The sequence below is a fragment of the Chanos chanos genome, chromosome 4 (genome assembly GCF_902362185.1).
Source record: "Chanos chanos chromosome 4, fChaCha1.1, whole genome shotgun sequence".
NCBI lineage: Eukaryota > Metazoa > Chordata > Actinopteri > Gonorynchiformes > Chanidae > Chanos > Chanos chanos.
This window is the reverse complement of record NC_044498.1, coordinates 14,637,752-14,655,984: the sequence shown is the minus strand read 5'-3', so window position 1 is coordinate 14,655,984 and position 18,233 is coordinate 14,637,752. Positions and strand designations below refer to the sequence as shown.

At 40.7% G+C, this 18,233-nt stretch overlaps 1 protein-coding gene across 1 annotated transcript in view; it reads left to right on the top strand.

The window, feature by feature from the left end:
* hnrnpll (heterogeneous nuclear ribonucleoprotein L like) overlaps positions 1-12,189 on the top strand; it is a 28,876-nt gene extending 16,687 nt beyond the window's left edge. Inside the window, exons 2-13 of the mRNA XM_030771981.1 lie at positions 321-439; positions 2,302-2,539; positions 3,129-3,214; positions 4,354-4,450; positions 4,565-4,637; positions 8,003-8,074; positions 8,682-8,896; positions 9,510-9,631; positions 10,509-10,710; positions 11,109-11,166; positions 11,366-11,464; positions 12,134-12,189. Of these exons, the coding sequence (XP_030627841.1) occupies positions 321-439; positions 2,302-2,539; positions 3,129-3,214; positions 4,354-4,450; positions 4,565-4,637; positions 8,003-8,074; positions 8,682-8,896; positions 9,510-9,631; positions 10,509-10,710; positions 11,109-11,166; positions 11,366-11,464; positions 12,134-12,189 (1,437 nt within the window). The remainder of the gene's footprint in view (positions 1-320; positions 440-2,301; positions 2,540-3,128; positions 3,215-4,353; positions 4,451-4,564; positions 4,638-8,002; positions 8,075-8,681; positions 8,897-9,509; positions 9,632-10,508; positions 10,711-11,108; positions 11,167-11,365; positions 11,465-12,133) is intronic.
* The last annotated feature ends 6,044 nt before the right edge of the window (positions 12,190-18,233 follow it).

Here is an 18,233-nt window from a genome sequence, read left to right as displayed (position 1 = left end):
GAACTTTTGACAGTTTGCGGAGTTATATAGACTTCTCCCTATTTATATTTCTGTCTCTAATGTCTGTTCACCTGTACATTCACGTGAATATTCACGTTACACTAGTCTGTCATAACTTCTGTATTGAATTTCTGTATTTGCTGTGTGTATAACCACTGATGATTTGCTACGATTTACCAAATTATACTTGCAAAAATGAACTGTAGAGACACAGTATAATTCAGACATCTGAAGGAAGACTCAGGACCAGTGTATGGTTGTATTTCTGTGCCCTCCTCTTTTTGGCTCTCTGACAGCAAATGCACCTCTGTATGTTTCAGGGTAATGGAGATGACACCCATCGGATTGCTCCCTCTCCAGTTGTCCATGTGCGTGGCCTCTGTGAATCAGTGGTGGAAGCTGATTTGGTGGAGGCTTTGGAGAAGTTTGGCAACATCTGGTTAGTAACACATCACACTCCTGGGTTCACGTATATCTTATCATCAAGTGATTACCTTAGTCTTGTAAATCCCGTGAGTTCAGCTCAAAGCCATTTAAATTTTGAATAATCTTTTAATACACACTTTTGGACATTCCAAAATATTCTGGTTGTAGAATCTATCAAATTCTTACTTAAGAATACTCACTTTCACTTCTGGGCATTTAAGTGTAACACCAACGGTGTTGGGTAGCTTAAGGATATCTTTCGTGTGTATTTTGTTATGCTTCTTTTGAAAGTGTAATCCCACTGAGATAAAGCAAGGGCCATAAACTAAAGTAAATGGAGAGTTGGCGCGTCTGGAAGAAAAACAAACTGCTGCTCCATTTCCTTCCATCCACTTCCCTGCCGTTTACTAAAAATCCGTTTTGAACATAGCCAAATGCAATAATACAGCCGCTCTGGCCTTTACTCACTCCTCATCTAAAAGGGGACATTATGCTCCTACCATGTCTATTTCTTTTCTGGGTTTTTTTGGGGGGTTTTTTGAGGAGCATTGCCCGTACATGCTATTTCGTCTCTGCCTTTTTACATTTATTTGTTCTGGTATTGGTTGAAGTGGAATCTTCACAAAATGTCTATACACATTTATCAGAATAAAGACACTGAGAGGAATACAAAAGGAGGAAGCGTTAAAGAGCCACATTTATTCATCCACACACCTGAGACATTAGTTATGCCTTCCAGACTATTCATACCATTCATCTGAGAGGCTGAACTTTAAACACACTGACAGGAGCAGTAATTTTCCATCTCTGAACACAGATATTGATGAGATGCAAGAAGAACACATTTCGTTTCAGCTAATATCTGCAGTAAATGACCACGCTCCATCTCCTGGTGTCATCAGGATTGCTCTGAAAGGTCATAGCTTTATGCAGAGTCACTGGATGGCACTGGATAAGACTACATGACAACTGAGTAAGCTTTCCGGAGCTCCGAGCAGAAATAGACATCCCATCAGTGTATTTTTAGCTGATGCCAATGTCAGTGAAGGACTCTTAAAAAACATCTTGTGGCGACATAAGGTGACATTGCATTTGAGCCATCATGTCTGTTCCATAAACACAGATAAATATCTATGGCGACTGTAGATAGAGTTGGGCCAACATGAAATAACATGAAACCACTATGGCTGGTTCACGTGTTGCCAAGCAACAAATAGACCAAGGCCACACAGAGGCGTTAACATACTGTTAGTAAAAAATATTTTATTGATTTCACTGTGAAATTAGTAAAAAAAAAAAATTGTGAAATTAAAAAAGTGTGAAATGAATAAAAATACATGGGAGGCTTAAAGAAAACAGGCATGTGAAAGTATTTGGCTTATTTTCAACAGAAGTTATTGCAGGTCAAAACTGACTAGCGAGTTTACGTAGAGCTTCTCATCTCGTGCTATAAAAAAAGGACTGTAGAAGAAAGTGCAGTAAAAAAGAAAAAAGGAAATGAATGATAGAGAGAGCTAAGTAAAGTGCAATCAGTAACCACAAAAGGTAGATCTAATTCGCACAGGCGCTTTAAATGATAAAATAAACCTCAAAGTACTGTTGTTGTTAGACGTGTTACAAATAACACAGCCATTCTTTGTTTTTTTTTTCTCGCCTCTCTGTTCTTAGTTTGCAGATAAAAGCAGTTAAGATCAAGATATCAAAGTCAGCAGTTGAATTCTTACGAAAAAAAAAAAAATGTCTCTTAGTCTGATTGCCTTGATTGAACCTTGACATCGCATCAGTAAATGACCATTAAGGAATATACCACCAGTAAAGCACTCATACCTAGGTGAGCTCATTATATCTGTTCAGCTCTGGGCTTTGTTTTGGCAGTTACGTGATGATGATGCCATTCAAACGCCAAGCGTTGGTAGAGTTTGAGGACGTGGAGAGTGCCGACAGGTGTGTGGCGTGTGGTTCAAACGAGGCAGTCTACATTGCTGGCCAACAAGCTTTCTTCAACTACTCCACCAGCAAGAGAATCACACGCCCGACCAACTCTGACGACCCCAACAGCGGGAACAAAGTGCTGCTGCTCTCCATTCAGAACCCTCTCTACCCAATCACTACGGTAACACACGACAGTATATTCCCGCCAATTTAGGGTCAGCAGAGGCAGAGAGGTTTGTTTATAGAACCTCAGAAGGGTTTTATTGACTGTTTGAGTCATTTGATTTGTTACTTTTGTAGTTTTTGTCATTAGTGTTTTGTATTGCTACTCCAATGGTACCAGTGTGTTACAGTTTATTGTAAGCAGTTATGATGTTGTAATTATAAATCAGTTGGATAGCCAAGCTTAATGCAGGACTAGACATCTTCTTGAAACCCACAATGATAGCTGTTATGCCAGAATTCACTTTTCTGGATTCAACATCTCAGCAGTGATGACTGATACTCCAGTCCAAGTCTCTGTTATGTGTTAGCAGAATACAATAAGCAAATGCTGTCAAGACTGCACTTTTAATTGGCCCTGAAAGAATTCAAGTAGCATCATATTGTCCTGGACCTGTTTAGTCTGTTAAGTGACATAGAACTAATTATGGATGTATAGTCAGTGCTCCTGGGTTTAGCTTGAGTGTTTAATTCAAATTTGTTCTATGCTGAATACTTAAGACATGTCCAAGGCATATAATTTAACATTTTCTCCCTATGTCTCGCAGGATGTGCTCTATACAGTGTGCAATCCAATTGGAAATGTACTGCGTATTGTGATCTTCAAGAGGAATGGAATCCAAGCTATGGTTGAATATCCTTTGTTGAGTCTCACTGGGCACATAGCACAGAGACAGAAGGCACAAACAGATGAGTAACAGGGAGGGTTGTGCATTTTTGTGTTTGTGTGTGTGTGTGTGTGTGTGTGTGTGTGTGTATGTGTGTATGTTTATGTTGGTTTGTGTACATGTGTGGGTGGGATTAATGGGTGACCCACATGTAGATAATGTTTTTGCACACATACTCGTACACAAACATACACACCCAGACTCACACACAATACAGAGGGATTGAGTGTTTTGTTGCCCACTCCAGACCCCTTGTCTTCTCATCTTAGTGAGTGCTAGATCAGTATGAGGGGCTCTCCAACCTTTCAAGGGCCCTCATCAAATATGGATGTATCCAGGCAACACACAACGGAGCATGACATTGATGAGATGTGGCTCCCCTGCGGGCTGATGACTTTGAGCGGATTCTCTTGGAAGAGAAAAAAAAAAATACCTGATACCATTTCGGCAGTCTGTTTCTCTGTCTCTGTGCATCACCCCTCAGCTAAATTACATGTCAGAATGTCTCAAAACCACTGTTTACAGCATTTTTGGAATTCAGTCTCACACACGCTTAGTGAGATGTTAGTAAACAGTAGGACCCATATTCTCTTAGCGTTAAAACATTAAAACAGTTCTGCTTTGGGCGGAATGTAGTATTACTACTATAGTAGTGCATAGGAGATATAGTCCCTTAGGACCCTTAGGCTACTACAGGGCTTATTGAGCCACTTGCTTCTAGATACATATTTGTTAGTAATGCTGCAGTGAATAGATTTTTGCTCATAAAAATGTATCTGAAGTGTGTGAGGATAAGCATTCCTCCCTTTGACCTTGTTGGGGGATGACTGGGAACTCTTAAAGTTAACTGCTGTCATAAGGTCTCCATGGTAACCAGAGCCTGTATTTTTAAATAATGAGCTGTGCCTGTTTATCTGTTTTTTTTCAGGGATTATATAATGCTGCTGAAATCGAATGAAGAAAAAAAATGTAGTTTTTATTCTTCTGTGTTGTTATTTCTGTTTTGTCGGCCTTCCGTGTTTAAAACCTCCAGATGATGTGTTGTGACATAGAGAAAAAAAAAAAACCTCCTCTCCGTTTGTCTTCCTTGACTGCCTCGCTTCACGTTTGAATCCATTCAGAATGCCCAGAAGGCTAAAGCGGCCCTCAACGGAGCAGACATATACGCAGGCTGCTGCACGCTGAAAATCGAATACGCTCGGGTAAATCTGCAGTGCTCACACACACTCACACACACCGTCACTCCACCGGTTCCCCCCCGTGGACCCTAACACACATGCAGTGCCGCTGTGCTCTCTCTCTTCCCCTCATTTTAGCCCACACGCCTCAATGTCATCAGAAACGATAACGACAGCTGGGACTACACTAAACCCTTCCTGGTCAGAAGAGGTAAGGGTCAAAGTTTAACTATGCTTTTTTTTCCCAGCATGCCTTATTTTTTTAGTCACGTCACTGTTTTCTTTCAAACTATTTATTTGTGTAATTTAGCTGAGATTTTGTTTTTGGGTTTTTTTTTAAAGTATCTTTATACATACATCATTTTAATGCTTTTATTTCAAAGTTATTTCTGTGATTTAGTTTTCTGTTATCTTGTCTACACTGTTATGTTCTTGTTTATTTCCACCTGTATCAGGTCAAGTGTTTAAAATACAAGCTCTTAAAATATAGCAGTGATGTCTATGGCCAGCCAGTGTAAGGGCATGGGAGGTGGTTGCTTGTAGGCTGCTGTTGGTCTTTTATTGCCCCCTGTCCTCCACATTCATTCTGTTTGGGAGGCCAAGCCATCTTTATTACTCTTGTGCCCCCTGTTGCCCGATGTAAAGGGCCGGGGTTGACCCCTCCCCCACAGGCCTGCAGTCAGGCCAGCATCGCAGCAGCTCTGCAAGCAAGGCACTTTCATATCTGCAACCCCACAACAATGAGAATGAGGATGGAGAGATGGAGAGAAGGAGAGCAACACAAAGAAAGGATTCAAAGCTGACCCAGTATTTTCAATACGCACCTTCCATTTCTGTTCAGGAAAGAAGCAAAAGAGAGAGAGAGAGAGAGAGAGAGAGAGAGAGAGAGAGAGATTCTGACACTTATCTTGAGCCCATACACTACCCTAGCATTTAGAGGGACAGTCCCACTTTTTGTACGAAGGACCTATCACATAGTAAAACTACCATAGACTTCCCCTGAATTTTCCCTTTTGTCTTTTTTTCCCTTTTCTTTTCAATCTGTTGAAAACGTAGTCTTGAAATAAGATAACATACTACAAATTGTATGTGTTCTCTTTGATTTGCAATCCATTCGATATCATTACCGTCATCACAGTGCATGTTGTGCAGTGAAACGATACTGTTCTGTAAAACTGTTTTAACACCCCTTTTACTAACTGTGAGCACTGTATATAAAGCCAGAGAGGCTGACATAAAAGGCTTCTCTGATTCATTTTTGCTTTATTGCAACCTCTTTCAACATATGACAGCATGTTCGCAACAGACCTTGAACTCTCTATACAGTGACCCACCATTTCATGACATATTATGATTCTCTTTTTGTTGCCTCTGATATTAATGGCTCTTTGAGAACGATAGAGAATTCGTCACTTGTAGCTGAGTGTTGATGATGCAGAAATGTCAGATGGTGTGTCATAACCACTTTAAGAGCTATTAAGCCGCAATGTGCAAGAAACATCAAAAAGATACTCCGTGAACGCATTCCTTTAAAAGGAGGAAAGTCATGCGATTTAACAGCCATGGGCAGCAGGATTGGCGCTCTTGCAGTCAGCCACCCTTTTCTCTTCCTTCAAATGGAGGGTAAACACATTGTTATCAGCCAGAAGTCAGGGCAGCTTAGCAGTTGATTGCAGCTATATGTATGGGATTTGAAGGTCTGTTTGACTTTGTCTGCAAGGGAAGGCCCACTCCGTTAGAGTTGGTGCGATGTCAACCTCAATTGTTTTATTATCGACCGAGTGAGGGGGGGGGGGTTGTGGGATGATTGAATCTGCGCTGGAATTTGAATGCTAATATACAAACACAGTAATGTTAGCAGAGGCACTGTGGGTGAAAAGAAACAGCCATCTCTTTTTCTCTCTTGCTGAGGCCTCCTGTGCTCTGAGGTTTTGGTCAGCACTTTACAAATGAAAGATGTCAAAAAGGTACACAGTTTACCTTCTGCGGAGTCAGAACAAGAAAGAATAAATTGAACCGAATAATAACGCGGGAAGGAAAGACACAGTTTTGGGAATTGTGGACACTGTGCCAAGTTAGCTTTAAAAGCACATTGTGTTCTAGTATGCCCCCTGCAGTTTGAAATGGTACCCCCCCACCATCATTGAAAATCCATTGACTTTTTTTTTCAAGGAGCAGTGTCACAGAGGTGCTGAAAATGATCACATTGTTTGGTCAGTTAGCTCCTAGAAAGATCCGGAAGGCCTTTGTGCTCATGGCTTTGAATTGGACAGCAGGTGAAATGAGAGCCCACAGGCTTAGCAGGTTCTTCAAGGTCACATTGAGGATAATCCCCCTGCTTCTCTTATGATTCCTGTTCAAATATGGAACCTCAGCTGTGCCCACAGGTTCCTACTGCTAACCACTCATTTTGTAGCAATTAGCGCCGCTCTGCATGACTTCTCCCTGTAGGCTGCCACAGCTGAAAAAAAAAAAAAAACAGATAAAGAGACACAGAGTGAGAGAAAGAGAGCTGATTTTCTCTGAACCTGTATATGTTGTACCGTTGTATTGCTGTGCTGTTCTGATTCTGACATGATGTAACACAGGTTGAAGTGCTGCATTTGTGCTAAAAGCTCCCCCTCTCTGCCCCCTCTTGCCAACTTAAATGCAGGCCTTAAATTAGAAAAGAATCAAGTTTATGCTATTATTACATATGTATGAGGTATTTTTCTCCTGCATTTGAGATTACACTTGAAAAAGAAAAAGTTGCAAAGAACATAAAACAAATGGGGTGGAAAACGTTTGTCTCAAACGTTGTTATTTTCCTTCTAGTTTTCCCTCTAATGCTCGACTGTCTGATATTGTTTATTCCCTCTATAAAGGCTGCAGTGAATTTTAGTTTGACTTGTGCTGCAGTTTTTGTGCCTTTGAACACATGTGTCTGGAGCACCTCGTACAGAGAGTTCTCTTTATGCTCTTACCTCAGTCTCGCACAGCTTGCGTGTCGTGTTCTGTGCACTTTTTTTCCCCAGCATAAGCTCCCGGTACAAAAAAAAAAAAAAAAAAGAGCTATAAATATTCCTTTGGGTTTTTTTTTTCTTTTTGAATGTGCTTTTCCTGGTTTACCTTTAAGAGGATTATATCTGAGCGATGCCTAATTCACCTTTTCCATATCAGTACCTTCCTCTATCTGGGTCATTGTTTCTCCCTGTGGCCAGTGAACTGTAGCTTTGACATTTAAAGGAGCCCTCCACCTACCCCATGCACACCCCTGTCTCTCCATATCCTTCTCTTCTGTTCTCTCATAAACCAGTCAGTGCCTGACAGATTTTTGTGTTGTCTGCTGACATGTGAAGTTAGATGTAAAAAGCCTAAATGTGACGAATGTGAGATACGAAGAGTTTTTAGAGAATTAAAAATGAATCTTATGGACTTTTATGACCGCCCATTCTCTGTCATGCTTCAGGTCATGTGATATCTGTAAGAATTGTCATTACCATGCCTGTCTGGATGAACAAGTGACTAATGCTATGTGTGCTCACAGCTTTGTGATTTTACACATCCTTTCCTTGTGAATCTGTGATTTGCTTTCAGAGCGAGGAAAAGGCAGACAAAGACAAGCCATTCTGGGGGAGCATCCATCCTCCTACGGTGACAACGGCTATGGTTAGTTTCTCTCTCTCTCTCTCTCTCCATCTCTCTCTCTCCATCTTTCTCTCTTTCTCTCTTTCTCTCTCTCTCTCTCTCTCTCTCTCTCTCTCTCTCTCTCACTCACTCACTCACTCACTCTCTCTCTCTCTCCCCACACACAATTACACACAGACTTGCAGTAACAAAGACACTGATACATACACAATCACAGACGCTCTCGGTTGCTGTTTTTTCTCCTCTCTCTCTCTCTTTGTCTGTCTGCTCTATCTCCCTGTTCTCTCTTTTCTCCTCCTCCATTTTGCAGCTGTTTCTTTGGTGCTGTAATTAAACTCCGTCACCCTCAGTCGCTTAGATCAGGGGGAGGTGTAGAAGGCTAGAGGGGAAAAATGAAGGGGAAAATGTGAGTGGCTGCTTTTGTAAGCACTGTGTAATTAGCAAGAACTGCAGGGGAACCAGAGTGCATCAGTGTAGAAAATAGTGTGTAATTTCTGCTCTTTCTATTTTCACTGGAGCATTGCAATGGTGCAACAGCATCGCAGCAACTGCCACTGCTGAGGTGTCTCTCTCTCTCTCTCTCCTTTTTTTTTCTTCCTTCCTCGGCCTGCCTGCTGTTTCTCTCTAGGGTCACATTGCCCCCTGCTGCCGCTGCCTAGCAACAACAGGTACAAGAGGAGCTCCCATGATGTCCCAGAGGTGGTTGCCTACCCCTTGCCCCAGACATCATCATACATGGGTCCTGCCTCCAGTTCTGTCGCCATGGTTAGTGGCCTACACCCTGCCAAGATGAACTGCACCCGGATCTTCAACCTTTTCTGTCTCTATGGAAACATAGAGAAGGCAAGTGCTTTAGGAACTTCTGTTCTGTGGAATAATGGAAAATGATTAGCTGATGCAGACTAGTGAGTGACACTGCGCCTGATTTCTTTAATGGACCTTGTGCTGAGTCATATCATGAGTGTGCTGATGAAATCAGACTTTACAACACAGATAAATGTCATTGCATGAGGGGAGGCATGGTTCACCGTGATCTTAGTTTAGATTAATACAGTATCAGAAATTTGTACAGTTCATCACCACAGCAACCCAGGTAACTAAAACAGACTTTAAAGGAGAGTTATATAGATCAGGCTAAAAAATATATATATAAACAGATTTGATACATCATAACTACATTGCTAATAAGGAACAAATAAGTAGATGTATTCAAAAGAAAACCAATTCTGATGCTACACATTCTGTCTGACGTATAGAGTGGGTCCAGAACTGTGTAGGAAATGGAGTAGAACTTGAATATTACTAATGAAAGGAAACGAGAGTGTCCAAATGTGAGCGAAACAAAGGATCTGGGGATTGTAGAGATACATCTGATCTTGTTGTGTTGAGCACAGTAAAATAAAACTCTGACTGGTGGTGACACTAAAGATTAATGTGCATAGTTAATGTCACACAGGTGAAGTTTATGAAGAGTGTTCCTGGCACAGCGCTGGTAGAGATGGGGGATGAGTATGCAGTTGATCGTGCCATCACACACCTGAATAGTATCAAGGTTTTCAGCAAGAGGCTCAACGTCTGGTAAGAAAATGTTCCTTCTAGTGTTCACAAACAAATTAGCAGAAATATATTAAATCTGATGCGATACTTTCATGGCTATATGCTAGACTGCACCTTTAGAATCTATGGCCAGATATCTCTTAATAGCTTCATTTCGTAACATTTATTTTAGTGGTAATAGAGTCGTTGTTTACTGTAAAATGTAATTACAGGATTCACAGCAGTTCGCAGTTTTTCTGGTTATTTTGGTATGCGCTAACACTAGCATACAAACAGATCTAATTTTCAAACACGTTCTTATCATTTTGTTGCTTTGTGCTAGGCTGCTGCTTGAGTGCTTTTGAATTCAGGAAAAAAGAACTGAGGAACTCAAAGACTCATTTGTCTCAATCGAGTTTCCTTTTCATAGCCTCTAGGGCGGGGATGTCTTGTTGAATCAGTGAGCGCCATCCATCAGAATAATTCATTTGTTTAGCCCCAGATTCTGTAAAGGGAACATACTGCATGAAAGACCTAGTTGTGAGCTCAAATAGCATTTCATTTCCAGACATATATGTTCAGTGTCCTTGTAATCAAAGAGTAGCGAATGCGTATGGACTCCAGTTAAATCACCATAGGAGCCTTTGGTAATGCAGCTTTCAGTAGAAATTTTGGACTGTGCTGATTCGTCCTACTGAGGCTATGCTGGCCTGTTGGAAATGTAGCTTGAACTGATCTTCTGAAATCCTTCCCAATTTCAGTCACAAATTTCTGCTTTACTGATTATCACTCATGTCATACTCTGTATCCCTCATTTTCTTTTATTATGCTCTCTCTCTCTCTCTCTCTCTCTCTTTCTTCATCCTCCTTTATCTCTCTTTCTCTCTCTCTGTCTCTCTCTCTCTCTGTCTCTCGCCAGTGTTTCCAAGCAGCATGCTGTCATCCCCAGCCAGGTCTTTGAGCTGGAAGATGGCTCCAGCAGCTACAAGGACTTTGCAATGACCCGAAACAACCGCTTCACCAGTGCTGGGCAGGCGTCCAAGAACATCATCCAGCCACCATCTTGTGTGCTGCACTTCTACAATGTGCCACCCTGTGTCACCGAGGAGGAGCTGCTGAGGGTGGGTCAGCGTCCCCTTGCCCCGCCCTTCTCACCCACATCACCTGCTGCAAACCCATGCAGAGTTGGGCTGAGATATATAGTGACATTGTCTATTTTCAAACTCACATACCTGCTACATCAGGTCACAATGCAGCAATTGCTCGTAGTTCAATTTCCTCCCCGATTATCCAGCTCTGATTTCGGTGTAATGCTGACGTCTGTGTTTTGAGTCAGTTTCACCCCTCAGACAGCCATGCTTTTCACTCTCATTTTTATTGCTCAGTCCAGTGATAAAACACTGAGTGAGATACTCAACACACTCCCACAGATATATGAAAATATCACCCTCTAGTGGATTTGGTGTTTAAAGGAGTGTTGTTTGCAGTCATGCTCTTGTTTCTTTTTTCTACCCTGCAGTTATGCAAAGAACATGACGTACCAGGCTTCATCAAGTTCAAAGTGTTTGATGCCAAACGTAAGAGCTTGTTTATCTGTCGTATGATCTGCGGATCCACTTTAATTACCCTCTGGGTGTTCCTACTTTGTGCAAATGGTGCTGTTTTTTCATAGACTATAATGCTGTTCTTGGAAAACACTGATTATATAGTCTCACCTCAGCTATGCTGTTTAAGCTGTAATGGTGTCTTAATCCTCTCAATTCGCTGACCTTGCAGCAAGCTCCAAAACCATATCGGGATTACTTGAGTTTGACAGCAAGACGCATGCAGTGGAGGCCCTGACAGTCCTCAACCACTACCAGATTAGAATACCCAGTAAGCATACTTTTGTAATTGTTGTTCATTTTTAATCATATGAACCCTTTTTTCTTCTCCATTTTTTTTTGCCCCATAGCAACTGTGAGTAATGATATACCTCTTACTTAACCTATTGACAGATTAATAATGCATACTTAACATCATGCCTCAGTAATAGCGTTCTCTTTGAATCTATTTTCATAGTTCACCTATCTAAGGGGTATGTAATATGCCTTCCTTGCAGTTATTTTCACAGTGGGTGTTTTATTTTTGAGTGGGAGATAAAGTAAAGGAAAAAAAAGAATAGCGATAGGGCTTTGTACAAGACATTTGCCTGTGAGGCACTTCATTAATCTCCTAAAAACTCTCTCACCCTCTGTGTAAGCAAAGGTTTTTATTTCCATGATTGCATTTAAGCTTGTGTAGAACAGATCTTCAGTGTCTCGGGGGTTTCCACCAGTTAAAACAGGAACCAAAAAAAACAAAAAAGCTTTTGATGCCATAATATCTAATAGTGGCCTAAAGTGCCAAAAATAGCAAGGTACCTCAGCACAGAATATTAAAAGCCAACAGCAGCCTGGGAAGGTGCATGATAAGAACTGTCTCTTCAGAGGAAAAATTATGTAGAGATGTCAACACGGATTTGGCATCTAATTTTGAACTATTCTTTCATTTTCCTCACAACAGATGGCTCTAATCCATACACGCTGAAACTCTGTTTCTCCACTTCCTCACACCTCTGAGCCGGAGACGCCATGTCAGCACACTGTTTACAGAGAGGATGTGGTCAAACAACAAGGGTGAGAAGTGGATTTTGTGACATGAGAATGGAGAGCCCAAGTGCAAAACACTCAAGAACCATTTTCTTCTTCATTCAAAACCTTCCAAGTGTTTTTTTTTTCTGTCCTTTTTCAAATGACTGTCTCAAACCCTTCAGAACTGTCTGACCAGTCATTGAGACAGTGATATTTCCCAGTGTGCCAGTGACACTGAACCAGTTTCCCGCGACAACATCAGGAAGAGGATTTTTTTTTTTTTGGCCCCTTACGCTCTTGTCATTTTTAAGACTGTCCGCTTTATGTGTACAGCTTGCAAAGACAGTTACCCCTGTCTTATTGTTAAGCTGATGTCACTGACCCCTCGGTCAGCCATGCAACCTAAACAAGCTCTCTTTGTTGGAAATACCTGACCCAGTGTAATAATGAATGGGGTCTGCATGGACCTAAAAAAAAAAAGGGGGGGGGGGACTGCTGAATTCATCTAAAAAAAAAAAAAAAGACTGAACTGTTGATAGACTGTATTTTAGATTTACCACAATGTAATATTTATGTGTATAGTTCCTGAGATGGGGGTAACAAGGGTTTTGGGTAGTGTATGAGATTGAATGGGAGGACTTGTAAGCTTTGAAGAGAGGCGTTTCGGTCCACTCTTGACACTGTGTTTACAGCTAAGCTGTTGCCGCAGAGTTAGATCACAGATTGTGTGCTCAGATTGTTCTCAGTTGCGTTCTTGTCCATGTGTGTAATTGGCACATCTCCACATTTGCAGATTTCACTGTGAGCATGTCCAGTCATTAAAACATTTGCCAGTTGACACAAGCCTTTTATTTACTGTTTTTTTCAAATACTTCAAAAATCGTGATAATGATCATGACATCAACAGCGTAAAAAAAAAAAAATCAGATTAAACTGTCAAAATAGTCTACATGGGTGAGGCCATGTTTGAATACAATATTGTTTGAGATTAGAAAAAATAGTTATTAATTCAATAGTACATCCCAATGCCATATCACCAACACAGTTTTCATTGATATTTGAGTTTTTCTTTGGTCAAGTGTTAATTACAATTTAATACCTGGTTTGAATAGCAATTTGTAATAATAAATACTTCATAGAAATTATAATCTTGTTTTAGATCAGTCTTGTTCTATGAACTATAGATGTTCTCACTACAAATTAATCTAAATGTGTCTGTGGTAATAAATGAAAAATACATTTTTTTAAGGAGTAGCTCAAAAGAAAAGCAATGAGCAAGTAGCTAAATAAAGCTCTGTTTTCCTGTAAATCCATCATGCAGTAATTTAACTGTTTAATTACATAAATCAAATACAGTGTGAGTATAAATTGTTTGCCAGTTATTTATGAAATGATTTGTTGGTAAATCAACACATCGCTGAGTGGAATTTTACCCACATTCTCTGAGCCTCCTTTGTTGGCCCACTGATCCTGGAAGAAGCATGAACAACATTGGCTCAGTGATTCAGCAGGATGAGGGAACAGGGTCTGGTGGAATCACAGTAGTGATCTTTGGAAATGAATCTTACTCTGCAGGTCCATCTGGTCCAGCAAAGCCAAACAGCAGGTGGCTGGCTTTATCATTCCTCTCTCTCTATCTCTCTCACTCCCTCACCCTGCCCTCCATCCATCATTAACAGTTTTCATCACTGTCTCATTGGGCTTGCAGAAACCCAGACTAAATATATCCCAAGCCTGATACCAGCGATCCTGCCGCTGCTCATGCCATCACTGCCCGTCACTGCTTCAACTTTCATTTTCTCTCTTCAGCTGTGAGCAGCCTAATATTAGAAGTGCTGAGCTGCAAATTAATTTTTAGTCTCTTCCCTGGGACTTCCCTGCAGCTACTTATAGTTTTTGTTTCCCTCTCTGTGTCCTATGTTTAGAAACAAGGGTCAGTCGAGTGTACCCAGTTTATTTATTTACATACAGGCGGCACTCCCGCCTCCGTGTGTTTACCATACAGGAGGTTATCCCTGTCAGCGACATTACCACGCGTTCCCTTTGCAGAGTTTAAAATATGACTCCATAGTCTCTTGTTACAGAGATATGTGAATAGGTTAAATAACATGAGGCAAGAGTTTAAACATATATGATGTGCAGCATTCTTGGAATTTAAGAAATGCACTCCCAGGTTCTGGAGATTTCTATTTGCATGCTCTTCACACCTATCAGGGTTCCTCGGAAATGGCTGGGAGACAAGGGGGATCTTTTGGTTCTTCATAACCTCTGATGCGTGCAGGCACACACTGTGTTTTTTTTTTTTTTATACTGTGGAACACTGTGGCCTAGTTTTGTCAGATATGATTTTGCCTCACAGGATTTCATCGAAAGCTCTGAGATTAGGACAGAGTCTGAGTTCATGGGTTGAAATGAAAGAGATCAATCACCTTTTAGTCTCTTTCTACCTTCCAAGGTCTCGCCTGTCTCCTGTCACCTCACACATACAAAAAACAAAAACAAATATATATATATATATATATATATATATGTGGATGGCTGCTTCATATGCTCTCTGGATAAAAACAGCCTTGTCCATAAAGGTAGCGTTTCAGGTGGTTTTTCCTTTTAAAATGAAGAGGTTTTAAAAGTACAAAATCTGTCATTGTATTTGAATGTGTAATTAATGTTTCATCGTGTATAGAGCATAAACTCCTGCATAAACTACATTTCACCCTGGGTGATATGTAGGTTGGCCTTTGTCAGTCAGTTCTGTGGTATGACATTATGTACTGTTACTCTTATCTGTCACCTCTCTCCCTGTTGGCTAGAAGACACATCTGAGAAGTTACCCTGTACAGTGGTTGCCTGGCCACACAGTGCTTAATCATTTGCTTATCCTCAAGGTTATAGGCAAAAGAGCAGGAACATTTGCACAAGGGCCAAAATGCAACTCCCTGACCTATTTCGCTGCTCGTACAGTGCCTAAGGTCCTTGAGTAATCAGACCATATGGTACGTAGGAGCTGTTGCATGATGTGGTAAGGTGTTTGGGAACTGTAGTTGTGCCCAGAGTTAGTGATTTTACTTTCAGGCAGAAAAGTTGCTCAAATTCTCAGTAGACTGGCTCTTATCCCTGAGTGCATTGCCAGCTGTGCAAATGGATCAGCTATGGTACACTCATAGCACATAAATGATCATTAATAATGTTTACAATATCCTGGAAACAATAATCCTCCTCTATACAATGGATTCGTCTCTTCAAACTTGTAAGTTGTACACAGTAAAAGACCACATTTGTAACAAATAAATGGCAGGGGACAAGGTCATTTACCAGGAAAAAAACAAACCAAACCAAACCAAAATATGTAGGCCATGGTCTAAATATAGCACTCAGTTACCAGGAGATGCAGTGCAAGTTTCCACTAAAGTGGCATAACACCTCTAAATTACAAAAAAAAAAAAACCATTTTATTTTGGTCTCCTCACAGAAGAGCCCTCTGTAATAAAGTAAGAGGCAAAGACTCAGGACAGGAAAGGCTGGCCTATCCATGTCTTATTATCCAGTACCGATCAATATGGTGTAAGTGAGCAGTACACGAAAGAGTGGCATTGTGTAGTCTTCATTGCTCCAGCACAACTTGTATTGATTACCTTATTCTAGCCAGCCTATACGCTGTGAATCATTCCCCTAATGAACTTCTCCATTCACCAAAGGTCACTAACAATGACTGGACCCAGACTCTATTTTAAAAACCTGGTAAATAGCTACAGGGAAATATCCCTTTTATTCATTTAACTGCAATTTAATTCCAGTGATTATAGTTGACAGTTAGAGATATCAGAAAGATGTGACTAGGTCAGTGGCACAAGGTGAATTTATTCTATAATCTGATAAAAATCAAATGAAATATGACTGTAAATTCAAATGTGTGACAACAGCCCCTGAATTTTTCTTGAAACTTTCCCCAGTTGCTGCACGCGGCTGCCCACTGCTCCTACTGTACATGTAGAATGGGTTAAATGCAGAGGACAAATTTCCCCATGGGGACAATAAAGTACTTCTATTCTTCTTCTTCCATTTTATTTCTGCAGAAGAATACACTGCCAGGGGGTCCATTTCATGATCTTTTATCTAGAAGTTTAAGACACATTTCCTTGACACATGTTTATTTAACACCTCCTTCAAGTAATGAATAAAATCAATTATATTGTTTAGACTTTAAACATTGTAGCTAATCCAAGAAAAAATTTTAAAAAACTCTTTGAAAAAATGTTTTCAATGACCAGCCTTATGAACTGTTGGAACCAACTTTGAAAAACCTTCAAAAGCATGGTTTTCTAACTGCAGAGATGTATTTGTAACTCTATCTAAGAATAAAAGTTTTAATAAATGAATACAAATTTGTTCCTAAGTATAATACACAATGTGTGTGTTGCCCTAAGAACCCGGTCAGAATAAAATTAAATTACTTATCCTTATGAATAGAGATTGAAAATCTGAAAGATGTGCTGTAATTTATTGAAAATTACATTTTATTGTGGCATTTATTGGTCTTTTTCCTCTGCTGGGCTGGAACCTTCACTTGAGCTTCACTAATAGGAGCTTGATGACAACTCTGCGTTGTAGTTTCACACACACACACACACACACACACACACACACACACAAACAAACAGACAAAAAACATCTCAGAGGAAAGTACTCGTCAGGTTATCTGTCAAAACAACAAGAGAGGTCAACAAAGTGCCGCAGAGTGAGTGAGAAGGATGAATTGTATCCTTGTCCTAGCTGAGAAGAGAACTTTCATTCATTCATTCATTCATTTTCAAAGCCGCTTATCCTAATTAGGGACATGGCTGGTGCTGGAGCCTATCCCAGCGTTCATTGAGCAAAAGGCGGGGAAACACCCTGGACAGGTCGGCAGTCCATCACAGGACAGGCACACAGACAAACACATTCACAACTAAGTGCAATTTAGTGCCTGCAATTCGCCTTCGCTTGGACTGTGGGAGGAAACTGGAGCTCCCAGAGGAAACCCACGCAGACACAGGGAGAGCATGCAAACTTCACATAGAAAGGACCCTGGCCGCCCGGTTGGTTATCTTGCTGTGAGGTGACAGCACTACCCACTGCACTGCCGTGCACCCTCAGTGGAGAACTTGAGCGTCTAAATCCAAACAGATCACTGAATTTTTTTCTCGATTTTTACTGGTTTGTTGATGAAAGACTAATGTCACTACTTATCTCAAATTTAGATATTGAAATTTTAAAAAATATGATGTGTATGTGGACGCGCGGGCATGTGTGTGTATGTGTGTGTGTGTGTGTGTGTGTGTGCCTGGGGCCTTTTGACATTTCACAGTTTTATTGAATGTTCTCACTTAACCAAGGTTGTCTTGTCACATGGTACTTAGTATCCTAAGCCCCGGGCTTCTGTGACACAGAGAAACACCGGAGCAACATCAGCACTGTGTCAAAGCCCCATTAAAGTGTTTCTCTGAACACTGTTGTAAAAGCTTTTCCATGCACTGTCCAGTCTAAGTTTACCATAAGTCAAAATTAGAAATGTGGGACCACCATTAAGGTAAATGTCTGCAACTCTTATTTTTGGCTTGTACAGATTTTGAAGTGAATAGCTATTTTTGCTCGATGATTTCCCCTCCAGTTTCTTTACTGCAGTCCTGGCAGGCATAATTAGGGCCTATTACTTTGCCACTTTATCCACGAAGTGAATCATTACATAATTAGTTGTACTTACACACACTGCTATGCTTAAACTGTTTTCTCATCGTTTCATGTTTTCTCAGATTCTAAGCAGGCTTTAAAAACAGGAACAAACACTGCATTTGCATTTTTTTAAGCCACACATTTACATGAACAGCACAGCAAGCTTTAATGCACATTGACCCAGCGTGAGTTCGTGATGGAAAACTTGTTTTCGCTTCAATTAACAATGCAATTCTCTGCATCCTCAAAAAAAACCTTAACCCAATTAGATTGGGCAAGATCAATGGGAGGATCTCACTGTGACAGCCTTCTTTGGCCGGAAT